At 38.4% G+C, this 20,896-nt stretch overlaps 2 protein-coding genes across 3 annotated transcripts in view; one reads left to right on the top strand and one right to left on the bottom strand.

Annotated features, from left to right (window-relative positions):
* The window catches only part of LOC142357168 (uncharacterized), a 288,587-nt gene that overhangs the window by 121,257 nt on the left and 146,434 nt on the right, over positions 1–20,896 (top strand). The window lies entirely within an intron of this gene.
* Positions 1–20,896, bottom strand: part of LOC142335149 (E3 ubiquitin-protein ligase TM129-like) — a 31,401-nt gene that overhangs the window by 3,117 nt on the left and 7,388 nt on the right. The window contains exons 2-5 of the mRNA XM_075383513.1: positions 19,728–19,871; positions 18,808–18,992; positions 13,140–13,382; positions 7,601–7,748 (exon numbers count right to left, since the gene is read on the bottom strand). Coding sequence (XP_075239628.1) covers positions 7,601–7,748; positions 13,140–13,382; positions 18,808–18,992; positions 19,728–19,871 — 720 coding nt within the window. The remainder of the gene's footprint in view (positions 1–7,600; positions 7,749–13,139; positions 13,383–18,807; positions 18,993–19,727; positions 19,872–20,896) is intronic.

The following is a 20,896-nucleotide window of genomic DNA, read 5'->3' as shown; positions in this document are numbered from 1 at the left end:
CGTAACGTCTCCGTTTCGTCGCGCGTTGCTCGCTCGACTTCCTTTGCCTCCCTCCGCGTTGAGCGCATAGCGTTCAGCGCTCAACTTCTGTTTTGTCGGGCACAGTGTGCTCGACGACCTTCTTTGCTCTTTGGGCGGTTTGTTTTACAGACTGTCTACAGTGTGCTGTGTTTGGTGTCTTTTTCGTTGGGTTTGTTTTGCGTGGGTTCGATTTATTTGGAGTGTGCATATAATAATTAACCGTGCGCAGTGGTAGGATTGCTGGTCTTTGGAAATAATAACATCATGATGTCTAATAGTCTTGATCAAAAAGTCAAAAAGTTGTACGCTGCCAGGTCAAAGCGTGAGGCTGAATTGCATGCTATACATGAAGATATCCTTCATTGTATAAATAGTCAAAGTAGGCGAGTGAAAGTTGAACGTCTAGTAACAAAGTGCAACGAAGCATTTATGACCGTTGTAGACAAAAATGAGGACCTGATTGCATTTGCTGGAAAAACGGAGGATCCAAGTGCACTTGTTCCTTCACTAGAGTCTTACTTAGAGGCAATGACAACCAAGAACGACAAGATCCTCACTTCAGCACGAAACTACATCAACTCTGCTGATGATAAAGTGAGTGAGTTTCAGGAACCGAGGGCTTCCATTCGTTCTAGACTTCCCTCATTGATGACCTCGTCAAAAACATCTAGTCAGCGTAAACATGATTACGTAATCGCTAAAATGAAGCGCGAAGAAATTGAAAAACAGAATGAGGCAGCCATTCGCCTTGCTAAACAGAAAAAGCAAATGGAAATAGATGAACTGGAGGAAAACAACAGGAAACGGTTGGCAGAGGCAACTCTGCAAGAATTTGAATTGCTGGACGCCGTTTCTAAAGGTAGCCAATCTGAAACCACCGCAAGTGCTAAGAGCTCAATGAGAAGTGAAAAGGCTGTCCAAGATTGGATCAACACCTCACTTGTCTTAAGTTTTAACAACGAGAAAACTAGTGAACCAGAGGTTAAGAAAGACCCTCCAGAATGCCCTAGCCACAATAACGGCGAAGCAGTGGAAGATCACAACACTGACATTTCAAGGCATTCCGTTCCAAAAAATTGTCGAGGCAATTACTTTTTAAGCATTGAGACCTTGCAGCAACTCGACCCCTGTTATACTCCACCTGAAAATTTTTTGGCTGCTGCTAACACACAGGGGTTGTACCAGGCGCACCTAAGGTCGCAAATGAATCAAACAGGCCAGCAAGGCACGGCGCTCCCAAGCATAACTAACCAAGGAACCGCGGATAGTCAGCCGCCTTCTGTACACGCCCCAGGGGCTTCTTCACCACCCATTCAACAGCACATTCCACAGACGTTCGCACCACCAGAATATCAAAATAATGCATCCGAGTTTTTTCCACACGCACAATCCAGGAGACCTGAAACATCAAGTCTGCCGAAGAATAATTTGGCCCAGCAAATATGCTCCCGACAACAAATTAATTGTGTCCCCCGAGCACCAAACGCCACTCTTCCTCCTTTCCCGACAACAAATCATCCAGTTCCCGTAATAAACGTTCCCTTGCACCCAAGCTTCCCACCAAGTCCAAACATTCAACAGCACAACTCCGAACCCGCTCAGCCTAACGTCCTTCTGATTCCGAACCCAGTATTTGCACCTAACGTCACTGCTCCCATTCTACAGACCCAAAAGATCAATCAACCTCCCGTCTACAACACTTTTCAAAATAATAATAACCGAGTAAACAAAGTAATACGTTCTGTTGCTCCTCCTTTCCTAACTATGCCCAATATCCCTCTTGGCCAGAACTTTGTGCCAAATATGAGTCATTGGCGGTTTCCACAGCACAGACCGTCAATAGTCAATCAAAACACAACCACCGTGAATAGTCTGCCTCCAAATGTACACGCCCATATCGCACCATCAAGCACTTATGTTCCACCACGAATTTATCACAATTCGCCCCCTTTGATTGATATGCAATCACCGTTAGGCGCGCAGCAGGAAAACCTGATCGCGACTACTAATGTTGTACCTGGTCTAGCCACTCCGGTTTTTCAGCCAACATACCCCTATGTTGGGCCCACTCCGTTGAGTTGGAGCGGTCCGCAGGTGTCTGCAACTGCCCCTCCGATACCGGACAATGCGTCATTGATTAGGGAATTAGCTGATGCAATAACAAGCAAGAGAAACGACCCTTGCCAGAATGGAAACTTGCTCAGTATAATGGCGATCCTTTACAATGGCACGAGTGGTATGGTCAATTCAACAGCGCGATTGACTCGCAATCGCTATCTGATGACGTTAAATTGACATACCTCAAAACCCTCGTCACCGGTAAAGCAAAGATTGCAATCACCGAGTTTGCTTACTGTGGTTTAATGTACAAGGATGCACTAAGGACTTTAGAACGTAAATTTGGCCAGCCACAGGCAGTCGTAAGTGCACACTTGGATAAACTAAGCAACTTTCCACCTCTTAAAATGCACAATAGTGATAACATTATAAACTATTCCGCTGCAATATCCAGTCTCGTTGGGGTTTTCAAGTCGTTATCATATGATGCTGATTTGAAGAGCGCTTCCCTACTTAACCAAGCGGTACAGAAGTTACCACCAAACATGAAAGAGTCATGGTCACTCTTTACGGTTAAGAAGCACTGGGTTAAGCCTACCCTCCATGACTTTAACGATTGGCTTAAAGAAAAGGCTGAGGCCCATGATCTTATGAAACAAAGCGCAACCAAGGCCAAACCTGAAGAGAACATCACTTCAGTAACCAAGACCAAAACAGCCTCAAAAGTGTTTGCATCAAATTCGCAACAAAGGTAAACAAAGAAGCAAATGCCATCTTCTTCCACAAATACTTACTTTCGATGCATTGTATGCAAAGGTAACCACCGGATATGGGAGTGTCGAGTTTTCAAGGAAAAGACTCCAACCCAGAGAGCTAAGTTGGTGGCGGATAACAAACTTTGCTTTTCGTGCTTACGGGACAAGCACACATTCCGCCAGTGCCCTCAACCAAGAAAGTGCCGAGCAGAAGGGTGCAATAGTTCGCATAACACACTATTGCATGGAGCAGATAGGGTTTTTCCAACTAAACAGTCGACAAATTCCAATACCATTCAACCTTCTGGCAACACAGGTCAAAGTAAAGCAACTTCTAGTCAACTCCAGCCTAATAAGACCACAACAATGTCATCTGTTACTGATGTTAAGGGGCTCCTTCAGGTGACTGAATTGCAGTTGGTCAATTCGTCCGGTTTAGATACCAAGGCTTTAGTTTTGTGTGATACCGCCTGCAGTAACTCTTGGGTGGCCGGTAGTCTCGCAGATAGACTCGGTTTGCACGGTAAAGCACTAAAGCTAACTGTCAAGGGTATTAATACCGAAGAAGTAGTTGATACTAGGGTTGTTGAAGTTACTGTGAAACCAAGAGAACAACAAGATTTCGAACCATTCACCGTCAACCCTTTCGTTAAAGAGAGTCTGAACGTCGGCTCAGATATAATTAAAGTACAGGCCCTGCAAGAGACTTACCCACACTTAGCAGTCCTTGATCCCGTAACATATTCCTATAAAGACATTGAGATGATACTCGGACAAGATGTCTATCATGCCATCCGCCCGTTAGAATACTTCTCTGCCGATGAGAAGCGTTCACCCGTTGCCGTACGCTTGCCCAAAGGTTGGGTCTTAAGCGGTCCGTTACCATCAAGTTCGTGTTTAACCTCAACGTGCTTTAAAGTGAATATCGAACAAGACAATGAGTTAGCAAGTCAAGTAAAGTCATGGTACGACATTGAATCATTCGGGGCAAACAAGCAGGTCGATTCAAGATCTGCAGCAGATGCAAGGGCTCACGAAATCCTTGAGAGTACCACCATACACAATGGCCTGAGATACGATGTCGGAATGCTGTGGGCAGCAGATAACACCAAGCTCCCAAATAATTACTTCTCATCCCTTGTGCAACTAAAATCTCTCGAAAAACGATTGGCTAAGGATGAAGACCTTAGAGAGAAGTATATTAGTACCATCAAGGAAGACCTAAACAAGGGGTATGTAATTGAGGTTCCGGACGCTCACAAGGTTGAGAAGCGGTCCGATAAAGAGTGGTACCTACCCCACCATCCGGTTTTAAACCCGAACAAACCGGGTAAGGTGCGTAGGGTGCTCAATGGAGCAGCAAAATTTCATGGCGCCTCACTGAATAAATCTTTGCTCACTGGCCCTGATCTGCTCCAAAACCTTATTTACGTACTTCTTCGCTTCCGACAACATCCATATGCCGTCTCTGCCAACATCGAGGGAATGTTTCTACAGGTTGGTGTATTACCATAAGATCAAACATCACTTCGCTTTCTGTGGCGGGAGGACACCACAACTAACGTTGTAGTGTATCAATATACGCGCCATATATTCGGGGCTAAAGACTCGCCCACATGCGCCAACTATGCATTACAACGCACTGCGAGAGACAATGCCAAGTTTTACCCCGAAGCTGCAAAAGCCGTCCTTGAAAACTTCTACATGGACGATTACCTTGACTCAGTGGAGTCTCCTGAAAAAGCCATCAATAGATCGAAGGAATTGGTACATCTTCTCCATCTCGGTGGGTTCAAGCTTACAAAGTTTGTAAGCAATGTGCAAAATCTGGCTGATCGAATTGATGGTTCGCCTCAATCTACTGAGCCCAAGGTTATTGTTTCATGTCAGGAGGATTCATCGCATGTGCTAGGGTTAAAGTGGGATCACACTAATGACATTTTGGTTGTGAGTAGGGGTACAAGCTGCGCTATCACCAAGTCCCTCACGCAACGCTTGGTCCTAAGTCTTGTCTCGAAAGTCTTTGACCCCATTGGTCTTGTCGCACCGTTTACCGTCGGTGCGCGATTGCTCTTAAAAGACATCTGGCGTGTCACAGGACAGCAATGGGATGACGAGCTCCCACAGGACATGGTTCAAAAATTTTTGGTCTGGAGTGCGGACTTACCAAAGCTTGAAAACATCAAAATTCCTCGAAGTTACTTTAGTGGACCCTTTGATAATATAGAGTTGCATATGTTCGGTGACAGTTCTCAGGATATTTTTAGTGCCGTTGCATTTCTTCGAGCCCTAGTAACAACTCCTACGGGCAAGATAAAAACAGAGCTTGCGTTTGTTTTGGGGAAAGCGCGCGTGGCGCCAATGAAGGTAATGACTGTCCCAAAACTGGAATTGCAAGCAGCTCTACTTGCCGCTCGGCTGAAGAACGAAATTATTCAGGCACTTACTGTAACTGTTAACCAAGTATTCATGTGGACAGACAGCACGACCGTTCTTCAGTGGATAAACTCTAATGAAAAGCAACCAATCTTTGTTGCAAACCGCGTTTGTGAAATTTTGGAGTATACCAGCGTTGATCAATGGAACCACGTCGCAACTAAGGATAATCCAGCTGACGCTGGCACGCGTGGAATGTCCGCTGAGGTTTTGCAACTAAGCAGTTGGGTCAATGGTCCACATTTCTTAACTAACTCAAGGTTCCTTTTCGTGCCGAACAAAGACGTCATTAATAACATCAAACTTGGCGTCAACCAAGCAGTCATCATAGAAGACACTGTCTCTCTCGCTACATCTGTTAAAAAACAGACAACTAACGTTCTGTCGTTATTCCCATTTGATAAGTTTAGTTCTTATCAAAAGTACTTGCGCATTGCCGCATACGTTCTCCGGCTTTTGCCGAAACATGCCGGCTACCGTAACCTCGATGGTAGCATTACTGACCCTACTGAGCTTGACGAAGCCGAGCGTCATCTACAGTACTTGGTGCAAGGAGAGTCTTTTGAAGCCGAAAGAAAAGATCTTCTTGACAATAAATTCGTTAAACGGAGTAGCCGAATTGCTCCACATTCACCGTTTATTAGTCCCAATGGGCTAATACGTTCCTCGGGCCGCATCAAGCGGTTAATGGAAGTTGGGTTTAACATAAAGTACCCAATCATCTTAGATGCACGTCATCCGTTTGTAAAACTGTTCCTTGAACACACGCACGTACAGCATTATCATCAAGGCGTTGAATACCTAAGATCAATTGTGCAGGAACACTATACAGTACTGAAACTAAGATCATCCTTGCGTTCCATCAAAGCACACTGCCTGAGATGCCGAGAATTCCAAGCTGTAACTATGCAACCAATCAAGTCTGACTTACCTAAGGAGAGACTTGCTTACCAGTCTCTTCCCTTCACGAACACTGGCGTTGACTACTTTGGGCCATTCTATGTTACTGTCCGCCGTACTACTGAGAAAAGGTGGGGCTTCCTCTTCACCTGTCTCACTACTCGCGCTGTCCATGTCGAGATAGTTACATCCATGGACACCAGTTCTTGTGTTATGGGAGTTGAGCGGTTTGTGTCACGTAGGGGTACACCTGCCATGATTTGGTCGGACAATGGCACTAACTTTATTGGAGCGGAGAAAGAACTCCGAGAAAGTATTGAAAAGTGGAACGTTGTCAACATTGCAGCTGAGCTTGCTCACAAAGGTATAAAATGGAGATTCAATCCACCCAGCGCACCACATCAAGGTGGTATCTGGGAGAGGTTGGTACGCAGCTTCAAGCGCGTGTTGTATACTATTCTTGGCACGCGTCGCCTCACGGATGAGGTACTGCATACTACCTTTTGTCTCGTGGAGAATGCTCTCAATTCGCGTCCTTTAACACCCGTAAGCGCTGATCCGTGCGATTTGAACGCTTTAACGCCCAACCACTTTCTTTTAGGAGAACACTCTACCGGTATTCCGCCTGTTGTCGGCAATAATGAGTTCGACCATCGTAAACGTTACGCCCGTGCGCAGTCGTACGCGAATGCGATCTGGTCCCGTTGGATCAAAGAGTACGTACCGACGCTGAACCGACGCTCTAAGTGGCAGACGCCTGCCGAGCAACACCTTAAGAACGGTGACTTGGTTTGGATAGTTGAGGAAACCAACCCTAGGGGTTACTACCCAACCGCTCGGATTGTGGAACTCCGTTACGGCTCCGATAGCGTCGCGCGCTCCGCCGTTTTACGTACGTCGACCGGTTCACTCGTCCGCCCGCTTGTAAAACTTGTACCAGTTTTCCCAACATCTTCTTCCGGGCCGGAGGATGTTACGCAGTAAATGAACGAATTATTAACCAATCAGATTCGAGTATTTTAAAAGCGTATAGAAATCGTTCCAAATAAGATTTAAATGCGTATAAAACGTTCTAATATACGTAGAAAGTTCCGAAAAAGTTCAATTAACCTAATTTTAAGTAAATATAACCATGATATGTATCGATTAAGCTGGTTTTCGACTCAATATTTTTAGGTTTTCTAGACAATTGCCGATTGAATACGAACTGATTTGACGTCAATAACATCAGACAAAAAACCAGTAAAAGAGCATCGAAAAAACCTTGCCGTCTAAGTATCACTTGTTGCTTTGTACGTCTTAATGCTTACACGTTGTTGACATAAATATGAATAAATTGAACTGACTGACGTTCGAAAGAGTGTTGTTTTGCACCTTTTACATTAACAATCCACTCAAATCGAATAATCACTCAAAAAAGATGTATATACCTGAAGAGGAGTACGTTAGGAATTTGTCGTTTTCAGCCAAACCAGCCTTGAAAGCAGCAACAAATCTCTCACTGATACTTTGCTTCAGCACAATGTTCCGCGCGTTTACAACAGGAGCCGATAGCCGCTCCCTCAATTCGTGGTACTCCTAAATCAGAAATTTTGCTAAGTATGAATTTTCTTTCAGACATTAGCTAAGACACATGCGTCTTTGCTATTTCTACTGTTTGCCAATTTGTTACGCTACTCAATGTCGGATTTTCAATGACAAAAACACAAAAAGAACTTATCTTAACATCAAGATCAAGTGCACAGCATACTACAAACTTTACCAATCAAATAAGCCTCAAAGAGAGGAAGCCCCGAAAAAATTCAAGGACATAAACGACTGACGTCGGATGAATTGCTCTCAATTAATTTGGAGGGGGTTTAGCTTAGAATTTTTATGCGTCCAACAAGCCTACCCCACGGGTTCGAAATTTTAACCTCCATGATGGCAGTCCAACAACTTAGCTATAACGGCTCTGCTACTCAATCGCTTCTTTTGGCAAAAAACTTTATTTCGGAAGCAATTGAGATGAAACAAAAATTCAGAAGTCAAGTGTGAAAAATTTACTTGAAAGCGAAGAATGATGCAGAACAAAAGCGCAAAAGCGGTCAAACAAAAATTTTCTGGATGAATTCTAAATTCTATTCACTTGAAACAATGAATGAGGTCAGTCAGAAATGAAACGCAAAGGTGCGGCTTATCTAAAACGCGAAATGCTATAATACAGGAAAAAAACGAATTGAAAAACAAAAATTTGCAGGACAAGTTCTGACGTATAATTCAAAGGCTTTTCATTGACTTAACAAAAAAAATAGATCAAGAAATAACAAGGAAGACTGGAAAAATCATTTAAACAATCCAACAAAATGGAAAAAACAGAGAAAATATAACAGTCCAACGTGCACGAAAAACGTCCAGCGAGAAAACGAATTCTCACTCAACATTAAAATAAGAGTGAAAAAATAAAACACTCACGTGCACATTTTAAGATTCCGAAATTTTGCAATCCCAGAAGTTAAAACACCAGAAGTCGCTATATACTTAGCCAGAAATTTGAATTCCATGAGCTTTCAACAATTTAAAACGTGCGTCTCGTGTTTTAAACAAGGTTGTGTGAATCTGCAGAAGTCACTTTAAAGTTCTGGGAATATGTCGAACTGCTTCCCGGGTCTCGATAAACGCCAGAGTCACGTAACCACGCCGTAATTCACACAGCAAAACACTCGCTTTTTCACTCCATTTCCTGTTTAGGCTTGACCAAATACACTACTTCAATTTGGGACTACAAGGATAGCGCCTAAAAATAGCAGTTGACAGGCTGACAGCGTCTATTGAACAAGGTTTTGAAAGACAAAAACCTCACTTTTGCGTATAAATATCGCTAATAATTTTCTTCTGTTTCGGTACGATTTCGAACAGCACAGACAGAGCTCTCAAAAATGTCAAATTTTCTCAAGAAATGGTGAAAAAAGCCGTTTGAAGACATAAAGCAAATGTTTTCAACGAAATAAACAATTATTTGCATCTGCAAATTGGAATGTCACCATGTATTCTTTGTAATGACTCATTGAATTCTGAGAGAAAAATTAAAACTTCATAAAACTTTTGATAAAAAAAGTGGTCCATAAAGATAACTTCGGAAAATTGAGAAACAATTCAAACGTATTGTGGCCTCTCCATCAAAAATTTTAAATTTGAAAAAAAATTGTGGAGTCAGACGTAAACAAGCAAATTGATTGAAAAACACTTAAGTAATCCTTGAGTTTAAATCGCAAATACAGACATCAAGAACTAAAACGACATTCTGAAAGTTTTTGCCATCGAAAGTAATCAGAAAAATAAGATTTGCGTTAATAGATAATCAAAATGAAGTCTACACACGTCAGATAATTCAAACGGTACAAAAATAGTGCTCTGGGGCAATCGGAGAGCAGAAAAAACATCAAAACATTGACGGCCAAAGACAACTAAAAGACTAATTTCGCAGCTAGCTTAATAACATGGGGGCTAGTATCACTGTGCTTGGGACAGGCAAATGGTGAGTACGAAGGGGCTACAAAATTTCTGGGTGCAAATATTCGGTGCTCAGAGAAAATTTCAAGACAATTGCACAGCAACTAAATACACTCACGCTTCCTTTATCATTTTTATCATTAAAAAGACTAACTGCTAGACTAACATTTAATTTCTAGAGACGTAAATTAAGAGGAAGAACAAATTTCTAGGCTGCCAAAAACTGCACTTGGCCTAAATTCATTTAAACTATCAAGAACGTTAAAAAATTGCGGTCTGAAAATTAGCAAACTCTTGTATTTTCTTATGACCTTTCCGATGTTTTAAAAGAGTTACCAGTGAAACCAATTTTAAGTACAGATTTACTCAAATAACTCAAGCGCCCCAGCTCCTTCGAAGACTAGCCGAAATCAAATCAAGAGGAATTAAATGATACAATGCTGGATCATCTTGTTTCAGACATCAGAACGTTTGGTCACGCAGATAATTCAGCCGCTGAAACATGCGTTGTTTAAACACAGCAATAAGTTCTTTGGAATGCGCTTAATCAACACATAGCCGGCCGATTGCCAGAAAATAGCCACCGTTGACGGACATCGGGATTGAAACAGAAAAAGAAAACAGAGAAAGAAATCGACAGAATTTTTTCCTAAGTTTCAAAAAGTGTGTAGTTTCAGTTAGATTATAAAACTATACTCAAATTATCTTATAAACTGAAAGCTATTTAGCTTAATTCTAAATTCAGCTAGCAATCGCTCTAATGAAATTTGATAACCTAATGCACTAAGATTTAAAGACCGGGCTTTATCCGTTGATCCCGTTTCTTTTGATTCTGCTCTTTAGACATTGACCGTATTCACTACATTGCGTAATTCAATGCCTGAAATAGTTTAAAATCCATTGAGTGAGGTAAGTCACGAGTCAAATATGAAAATCGTGACTTATGTAAAACGAAAAACGTGATCAAAAGGTAAAGCAAACTAAAAATAAAGGAGAGCGCTTAAATTATAGCCATTGAGAGGCTGATGGCAGCTATCAAAATAAAACAGAGCTGGCAAATTAGTAGAAAATAGCTGGACAAGAAAACACCGAATAGGGATTGAGAAAACCAAAAAAGGCATCTCAATTTAATGCTATTTCATACTTCTGATTAAAACTAAAGTATTCTTACTAGAATCTCGCCTCAAATAACGTCCAGAGAGTAAAATCCTAATAGCGTCCGAAGAAAAACATCATTAGAGTAAAATATTCTTTTAACAATTTTTCTAATTATAGCAGCAAAAGACAAGTTGAGCAAGAAAAGTCATTTTGAGGTGTCATATGAGCAAAAAAATAATTCACGAGTGTAAACAAAGTCCTCGGTTACAATGCAAAGAAAGATCTAATAACCTGACAATTTACATCGTTACCACAAAAATCAAACTATGAGAGTCAACAAAACCCATGAACCTATATCAGCACAATTGAACAGAAACACTAAATCAACTAAAGATTTTCTTTTCCCAAGAACTAGTGAACTAGTGTTCTAGGAATCACCAATAAAGACGACATTTTATAAAGTATTGACACAACGCAACTTTAGAATGCGTACACAAAACAACAACATTGTGCGGATCGATGACATACAAACCGAAAGAGGCAAAAACCAAAGAACTTGGCAAGAGAAGAGACTTTGAAAGTCAGTGACGTCTAAGTATCAAAATCACATAACTACACACCAAAACCCTTACCAAAAACATACAAACGAACTTTAGTAGTCATAAAACATACAATAGCAGTTCTAATGGCTGAAAAAAGCATAATAGATCTATAAATAAAGGCATGATTCAAAAACTCACTTGAAAACAAAACCGAAAACAAACGGTACGTCACCCAATGGGAAAATTACCTGAACGTTGGAGCCAATAACTTGACCAAAATTACGCTGCAGTAGAAGGCCACTAAGAGCTGTCATTTTTGACATTAAGCGACAAGACAAGATAAGCAACAAAAAATAATTCAGAATAAAAAACAAACAAAAAAACATGCAAGACTAAAAAAAAAACAACTATATTTCTCGAAAAATTTTAATTTTCAAACTAATGGAAATATTGCTACGCCTTCAAGCAACTAGTAATAGCACCCGAAGAAACTTGTCATTAATGAGATTAAGTGAAGAGACGAAAACAACCAATACCCGCAAAACTAAAATATGAAAAATAACAGCGTATAGGTCATAGATAACATTAGCTATGAAAAAAAAGATTAATTCGATTAACCTAAACCTTCCTAGCAACCGATGAGACCTCTCATAAATGAGATTAAATGATAACACACCACTAGCTGTGAACTCGGACCATTAATTAGGTTCATTTATGCTGAAACTCCAAATTCGCAACTCCCAAATTCGATAATTTTTGAAAAAACTCATAAAGTCCAAGTCATAAAAAATCATTTGACAATAGTCAAGTTACGGAAAACATTAACTTTAAAAGGAGACATTTCAAGCCAATTACCTAGTCCATTAGAAAAAAAACCAATGAGACTAGTACTTAATGATTTCAAATGAAAACACGACAAAAAGGACAAATTTTCGCGAAGACAACAAAAATTTAATATTTTTTGAAACAATTAGCGTTAAAATTATAGAAATTATTAACTTTGAAATGAAACAAATAAACTGCATGACTTAATCTCCATTAGAAACCTATGAGACCTGTCTTTAATGAGATTAAAAGATAAGCTCCAAACATACTAGCTTTATCGCTCCTTTTACAACTCAAGCTCATTAAAATCATTCTTCTAATTTGCCTTCTCATCGGCTTGAAAGTGTGAACAGTGGAAGCAAAAATGTCAAAAAGCGGCAAAACTCGGTGAACAAATACAGCATGAAAAATCCCAATACAATAGCATGACCAGCAAAAAATTGAGCATGAAGGGCGAAACAAAAAAATAGTTTCACAAGTTTAGATTATAAAATTAAGTTTCAAATATTCGCTCTCATTTTTTAGACACTTTTGGTATCAACGGTGTCAAGAACAGCTCGGCTCAGTAAAATCGATAGCAGATAATTGATAAGGACGCTAGAAAATAATATTACCACTCGGCTTTCGCTTCTGCAGACATTAAAAAGTTATTCGGCGAGGCACGTGGAAGACAACTGTGTGCTTCACAAATTGTGTCAAGCAACCTAATTAAGAGCGCTAAAGGTTAACTCGCTAAAATGGCGAAAAAACAATCAATAAAAACAGAAAACGATTAACATAGGAAAATTGATGGCAAACAATAGCAGATCATTGACGTGCATTCTATAATTAAACTGTCGTCAGTTAAACAAGGCAAATTCACTTAAGCTTAAAAATAAGTTTTCCATATTTGAAAATCAGTCAAAAAGAGCTCAAATTGACACCAAACATACCAACAAGGCCCGAAATATTATAAGTCTCTTTGACAAGAATTCAACAACAGCCTTCAGCCTTCAGTACTCTCTCTTCCCACCTGTGAACGTAGTCTGATGTGAAAAGGCTTGACAGTTCCGTTGATGCTGTGAACTTCGACCGTGACCCATTCCTCAGCAAACCTGGACTCAGTGGTGAAGTCCAGCTCCTGCTTGGCAGTTAGCACAAGATGGATGTCACTCTTGTGCACAATGTTGACAGTGTAGATCGAGGCCTGCATCAGCCAGTTGGAGGTCACAAATATTCTGCAATTGTGCGGCCCAGAGCAGAACTTGTCACGCTCCTGTCAAACCAGCTCAAAAATCAAGGTCAAGCTTTGAAGAAAATAGCTGCGATAGCTAGATCTGCAGTTTCAAAAAGAAAATAAAAACATACACGGCAGATTGCCAGAAAATAGCCGCCGTTGACACTCTAGATGCACATCGGGATTGAAAAAGAAAAACATACCCGGCAGATTGCCGGAAAATAGCCGCCGTTGATTCCAATAAGCATGATTGGGATTGAAAGAATAGAAGATATTGAAAAAAAAAGATTTTTGTACAAAAACATTTTTTAAGTCCCGATTTATTTTGATGGCATTTGGTAGTTGAAGATAACGTGCTTCTGTTTCTTAGAGAGAGGCTACAGGGGCTACTATCAATACCAATAAGCATTAGAGATGGTAACTAAGACTTATAGGAACGACGTTCAAATAGCGGGCATCTAAAATTGGGCTTTATGGGTTTATCCCGTTTCTACTTCTGACTTCAATTTTTTATACTGACTCTGTTCATTTTGAATTGCTTTGCTGAGCAACTGATGTTCAAAATCACTTTTAGCAGAATGAGAGAAGAGAGAAACTAGCCTAGAGAAGTCAAAAAGATATCACGCAAAATGTTGAAAAAGCGGCAAAATGAGGTAAAGCGAAACATTTTTTTATTCGACGAAGTAAAAAACATAGCAGGACAAGTCCTGAAATACAATTCAAAGAATTGAATGGAAAACTCAGACGTACTCTACCTGACCAGCCGACCAATTGAACAATGCCAGCCAGAACACAAATATCATCAAAAAATTGAGAAACAAAAACATACTCATTGCTAAAACTCTTGAAGCTTTTAAACCTAAGGCAAAATTTTCTCTCCTTAAAAATACCGATTTCAAAAATAAGTTCAAAACCAAATTTTGTTTCTGAAATTGGTCCAGTATTATATCTGCAATACCTCAAAAATATTCATTGGCCCTTGAAGATCGATTAACTCGAAATTGACCCAAAAATTTAAAAGAAATCAACAGCAAATTATAAGGAAATGTTGCTGAAAATTGTGATATAAATATCTTCAAAAAAATTTCTGTGTCTCTAGAGGCTATTCAGTAACCGAATTCCAAGCTTTAAAAACTCATTGGCTCATAGGTCGATAGGAAATATTTTTAGAAATTTCAAACTTCAAAAAATAGAAATTGGATCTATTAAAATGTTGAAAGCCATTCAATAGCCCCCTAGCAAATATTTAATAACATACTATCAAACCCTGGATGAGGTTACCCAGCTACTAATCCAAGAAAAATTAAATAAAATAAATGTTTTAAAATAACATGAAAAAAATTGCAAACTCTATCGAAAAACTTCTAAAACTCGAAAGGTTAAATTGTTGAAAACAAATCACTTGAAACTAAAAACCATGCAGTAAATTGTGATCAGAACGTGGAATGGGTTTTCTTGCACTTGAGAATGGACGAATATCAAAAACTGACAAAAACTTTAGGAAACCTTAAAAAATTGCAGATTTTATCCAAAAAATGCTAAAATTCGAGACATTAAAATGTTAAAAACCATTCCGTTGTTACTAAAAACTATGCAATGTCCTAATAACAAACCTCAAAGGATATTACCTGGTCCCCGAAGCTGGAAAAACCAAAAAACTGATGGAAATTTTCAAAAACAAAAAAATGCGAACTTATTATCCAACCCCTAATGAGGTTTACTGGCCCCTGCGATTCAAACAACTCGAATGACAATAAATGTCAAATGAAAGACATTTCAAGTTTTGTCAAAAAAATGCTATTATTCATGATGGCAGACAGTTGAAAACCATTCCATTATCACTAGAAACTATGCAGTAATCTATCATCAAACCCTTTATCAAACCATAGAGGAGGTTTCTTGACACCTAGGGCTAAAAAACTCAAAAAATGACAAAAAATTTTCAAAAAACCTGAAAAAAAATTGCAAAATTATCATTTTGTGTGTTTGTAGTACTAAAACACATAGCTTATAAAATGGTCATAACAAGCAATTTGGTTTCAGAAAAGGCCTTCATCAACTTTTAAAAAGTTCAACCTAAGACTAATCAAACAAAAAAACTCAAACAATCACAAAAATCATGAAAAATTGCACCATTTTGAGCCCAAAAACTCCTAAAAATGACCCTTTAACCGTAAATTAAGGCCATCCCAGCAGCTGCACCAATTTAAGCACTTGACGGACTACTAAAGCCCACTTTGGGCCTCTAATGAAACTTAATGCCCGCTGGGCTTTACCTGTTTATCCCGTTTTGAAAGATCAAAGTCATTGAAAAATGTGTTAACACATCTTAAAAAAAACACAGCGAACCAATACAATTCAAATTCTTTGAATTGTTAAAAAAAATAGGAGCGCTATAATAGCCGGCTGAGAAGATGAGGGCGGCTATTAAAAAGAAGATAGAAATTGACAAAATTTTTTCCTTAGTTTCAAAAAAAATTGTTCTAATTCAATGTACAGTTTCAGTTAGACTCTAAACCTATACGTACTTCAGCTTCTAAATTGAAGGGTATTAAGCTTAATACTAATATCAGCTAGCAATTGCTCTAATGAACTTTGATAACCTAATGCACTATGACTTAATGACCGGGCTTTATCGGTTTATCCCGTTTCTATTTATTTAGATTTTGCTCTTTTGACATTGAACGTATTCACTACATTGCGTAATTCAATGCTTGAAAGGATTTAGAATCCATTCAGTTGAAACAGTGAGGTAAGTCAGAAATCAAACTTGAAAATCGTGACTTATGTAAAAACGAAAAACGTGATCAAAAGGAAAAGCGAATTAAAAAACATAGAAGGACAAGCCCTGACGTAAAAGTCAAGGAATTTTCAGTCACTAATTAAAACACTAGACCTAAGAGGGACTATGAGTGAACTGGGAAAACAATTTCCAAAAAAAAAAACAGATCAAAAAATTTTTTTAAAAAACAGAAAATCAAAGTTAAAATGCAGCATGTGAACAAAAAACCACTACCGAAAAATTGAAATTTGGTTGAAACAATAAAACTAGGCCTAGAATGGATTGGGAAACTATGAATGGATTGGGAAAACAAAATAGAAAAAAATCCGATCCAAAAAACGAAAAAATAGTAACAATCAAAGTGAAATTGCCGCATGTGAACAAAGAACCACTAGCGGGAAATCTAATTTTTGTTCAAACACCGTTTTCTCACTCTACTTTAAAATTAGAGCAAAAAATTCACGTCACAAAACCACTCGCGTTTTCGCTCCACTTCCTGTTTCGGCGTGACCAAAATCACGACTCCAATTTGACTTCAAAAATCATGAAAATGAGTGAAAAGACAGTGCCCAAATACAATTCAAATTCATTATATAAAGTAAAGCGTCCAAAATAACAGCCGTTTGAGAAGCAAATCAGGCAAATGGAAAATATAATTTGCTCCAGTAAGAATGGAAAATGACTTTACGTACGCAATTCAGTTAAAAATGCGTTAAAAAAGCTGACTTGCATAAATCGTGACATCGTCATATGGTACTAACAAAAACCTTGAAGCCGAAATAAAATTCTCGAGGAAAATTTGGGAACCGACTCGAAGCTTCGGCACTTCACAAACAAAACAATGATTGCAGCTAAAGAAATTGGAGAGTAAAACAATTACAACATTCAGAAAACATACAAAAGAGCCGCACATTTTTAAATTTGAGGACACAAGTTTGACAGCAAAACTCACTGTGAAATCTTGATAGGGCAATATTTTGTATTATTAGAAATATAAGTGATAACTTTGAAAAATGACCAAAATCCTTGGGATGGACGAATACTGATAGGCTCAAAAAATTACGGGGCTAAAAACTCATGAAATAACTCATGATTATGGTCGTTAAAACTTAAAGTCCACAATTAACTCAGCGACCCAAGAAAGGCTGGCAAAAGGTAACACAACAATACCAACAGAAAAATAATCTTTGTTACCAAAACCTAGTTCTAAGAAAATAAGTAGAAAAATATCAGTCAAACTATCGATTAAAGTCTCAGCGCTGCATGATATTAAATTAAATCAATTGCAAACCACGATAATTGACAGGTCTAAAAAAGCGATTCAACCACTAAAACAATAGAATTATAAATTATAGGTCTTAGGAGAATGATAGAATGTGGAGAATACGATACAAAATGAAAATTCGTGAAATGTAGAATTTGTGGAAAAGAAACAAAATGACAGTCTCAAAAATAAAAAAACATTTAAAAAAGAAATAACAAACCAATGACATTTCATTATTACCATTCAAAGCTTAAAAACGACATAGCAAAACCTTAGAGCTCAAAGACTCCAAACAGTAAAATAATTTGCAAAACAACAAAATATTTTTAAAAAATACTCACTGAAGTTCAAAAACATACCACCAAAAATTAAGATAAATATAAATAACACAAGAGTAATTGACAAAAAATACCAAGATCAGATAAGAATGGAAACAATTTTATAAAATCAAGAAACCTCATGCTTAAAAGACGCATAAATTGTGAAGAGGAAGATCAAGAAGTCCGGTCAAAGATCCAAAAAAAAGAAATTATTAAAATTGAGCAAAAAATTAACTTGAAAACTTAGAAAAAAGTTCACTTTGCACTTGAAACGCATAGTTAGGATCCAAAAATCACTCTGGTATCAATTTCAGAATTAGGCTCCGAACAAAACTCGGAGCAGGAAATCTCGTGATTGAAGCACGAAAAAAGTGGAGACAGGGCCTGACAGAATTTTTTCTAAGTGTCAAAAACTGTCCTAAATTGGTATTTATTTTCAGTTAAACTGTAACACTATACTTAATTCAGCTGGTAAACTGAAATCTATGAAGCGCAATTCTAATGTCAGCTAACAATCGCGCTAATAAACTTTAACTATTGCAGAATCACTAAATGAACGGGCTTTTTTAGTTTATCCTGTTTCTTTCAATTTTGCTTTTTTTGATATTAACCGCATTCACTACATTGCGTAATTCATGTGTGAAATAAATCCATTCAGTTAAAACAGTGAGTGAGGTAAGTCAAGAGTCAAACATGAAAATCGTGACTTGTAAAACGGAAAACGTGATGAAAATGTAAAACGAATTAAAAAGGAGAGGAGAGCACCTACATGAGGCGAAAACTCATTCAAATGAACGCAGCGCGAAAACTCTTCAAAGGCGAAAACTCATTCAATGAAGGCAGCGCATGACCAAAAAACCTTTCTCGCTAAAAAAATGGTTCATAACCCATTTTCGTCTTAAGCTCAGAACGCCGTTTTAACAAATACTATACAAATATTCCTCTTTGATTCGTTAAAACCTCAAGAAAAACAATTCTCCTCTTCGAGTCGTAAAGGCTAAGAGAAGGCTAATAATAGCGCCAGTTTTTGCTTTATGGCTACTATCAACCAAAATGTAAACTCAAAATTTAGGCTGGCACAAAGTTTCTTTTTCCAACCTGTAGCATTTCGGCGTTCACGGCGTTAGCTGCCAGAGTCCATGAGATGCCCGTTGAGTTGTTGCGACCTCTGCCCTGTCTATTTTGGCTGCTACTGTTGTTTGAGCTCCCAGGGTTTCTCGAGGATGCTGATGCAGATGCTGCAGTATTTAAACTAAGGGACGATTCTGAGTGAGACGTCGATCCTTAAACAGTCTGAACAATTTAGTTCACCGATTGCAGACAATCTACAACAATTTCCACGATTGTAAAAGGACAACAGATAGAAAGGCCATCGTAGTAAAATGTACAGGCTTAAACATGAGATTGGAGCATTTAATTAAACCTCACGGGCCATGGCCACTATCAAGCGAAAACATGCTTAATTCCATGATAACCTTGAATAACTGGTGTTCTTGATTACAATGGCCCAATTCAAACCCATTAAATTTTCCAACTTTTCACTTCCAACATAAAATGCACCTTCTTTTTCTCTATCAATATATATATATCTAATGTCCCAGCGCCATCTACGACAAACATACATAACTGAACGATAAAAATGCAAAAACGGACAAAAAGTGCAAAAACGAATTCATTTTAAAAAGTTTGAAATGTTCGGAGCAATGGCAGTTCGCCAATAACACCCCAAGAATATCTATTAATCCTTCTATAGATGTCTTTCATTCTGCAAGCGTTTTCAACAAAATATAACTAATTCTTGTTCAATTTAGAGCTTAGTTGTCTTAATAGGGGTACAATGCAACATATTTTTATCTTTTCATAAAATATAGCTATATAAACGCGGCCTGAGGAAAATTCTTAACTGTGATTCGATTATTCTATTGAAACCAAAGTCCCTATGTATTTGGTTTGCATTACAACAATAATTTGAGGTTAAATAGCGCAACTACGAAATAGTCAGGATACTTTTGTCATACCTGCAGCTTGATGCCTGAGTGAGATGGCAAGAGGGTGCAATGCATGACATCTGACACTGTACTTGACAAAGCATATCACCCCATAGAGTGCTATCAACAGACTGCATGACACATAGGCTGCCCAGTAAAACACTGCCGTCTCCGCTATAGCACACGCCCAATTACTAGGATATATACAAATTAAAACAGTTCCACATTATCTGGTGCGAGATAGAAGAATCCGATAAGTGGAAGAATCTTCAAAAACTAAATCCATAGTTCAAAAGGAAATGTTAATCGCGGTTTTCCACGACGGAACACAGTAATGTTTTCAAAACTCTTTCCTCATCTTTTTACGCCCGCTGAATAGAATTAAAATAAGTCTAATTTAGTTCAGAACCAGATCAATTTTTCGATATGCTTTCCGAAAAAGAGAGATCTCATTTGACTTCATTTACTTGATATTAGTCTTGCAATCCCAGTTCAATATAGAACACGGATTAATTGCAATACCCTGATCTGCAAACGTACAAATCAAATTCAACCCGTTTAACAAAACCTTTTGTTTTAACTGTATGGATTTTTTATCCCCTCTCAATGATTTACATAATCAGCAGGCGACGAAGGCAAGCGGAAAAGCCAAAAAAAATAAACGCGCAAAAAAATCACAGCAATGAATACTCATTGCATCCATTTTTAACAGTCGGGTCAATTCAAGGCAAAAAATAAGCTAGCAAAACAATTTTAACTGGATTCAATTTAGATGCAGAAAAAGCCTCTAATAAATACAATGAAATATATGCACAATTAATAGGAAATTTTGACACAAGAAATTCCCGCAAATTCTAAATTTTTTACCTGGAGCAGTCAATTTTAAGTTTCTTTTGAGGAGCATTGATGTCCAATATAGAGCCAAAAATATTCGTTTACCTTCTTTTTAAAGTCAAATTATATTGTGAAATTGGCTATTAAAAATAGAGCTGTTGTTTAAACGTGGCCCTCAGCATCTGATATAAGCTTGATAATAATGCATGGATTCGGAGAGCATGGAAAAATCGTGGCCTGTGTGATACCTGCATTTTTATCAAGAATCTTTTCTCTTACTATTTCTCTTTCTATTAGTTACCGAAGTCTGGATGTTCGCTTAAAAAAGCTTTAAAATGCCTTAAGCGAGAAAACAGTAGTGAATT

This window comes from Convolutriloba macropyga, chromosome 2 (genome assembly GCF_964194025.1).
Source record: "Convolutriloba macropyga chromosome 2, txConMacr16.3, whole genome shotgun sequence".
Classification (NCBI taxonomy): domain Eukaryota; kingdom Metazoa; phylum Xenacoelomorpha; order Acoela; family Convolutidae; genus Convolutriloba; species Convolutriloba macropyga.
Note: the sequence above shows the minus strand (reverse complement) of the source record. Positions and strands in the feature narration are given on the sequence as shown.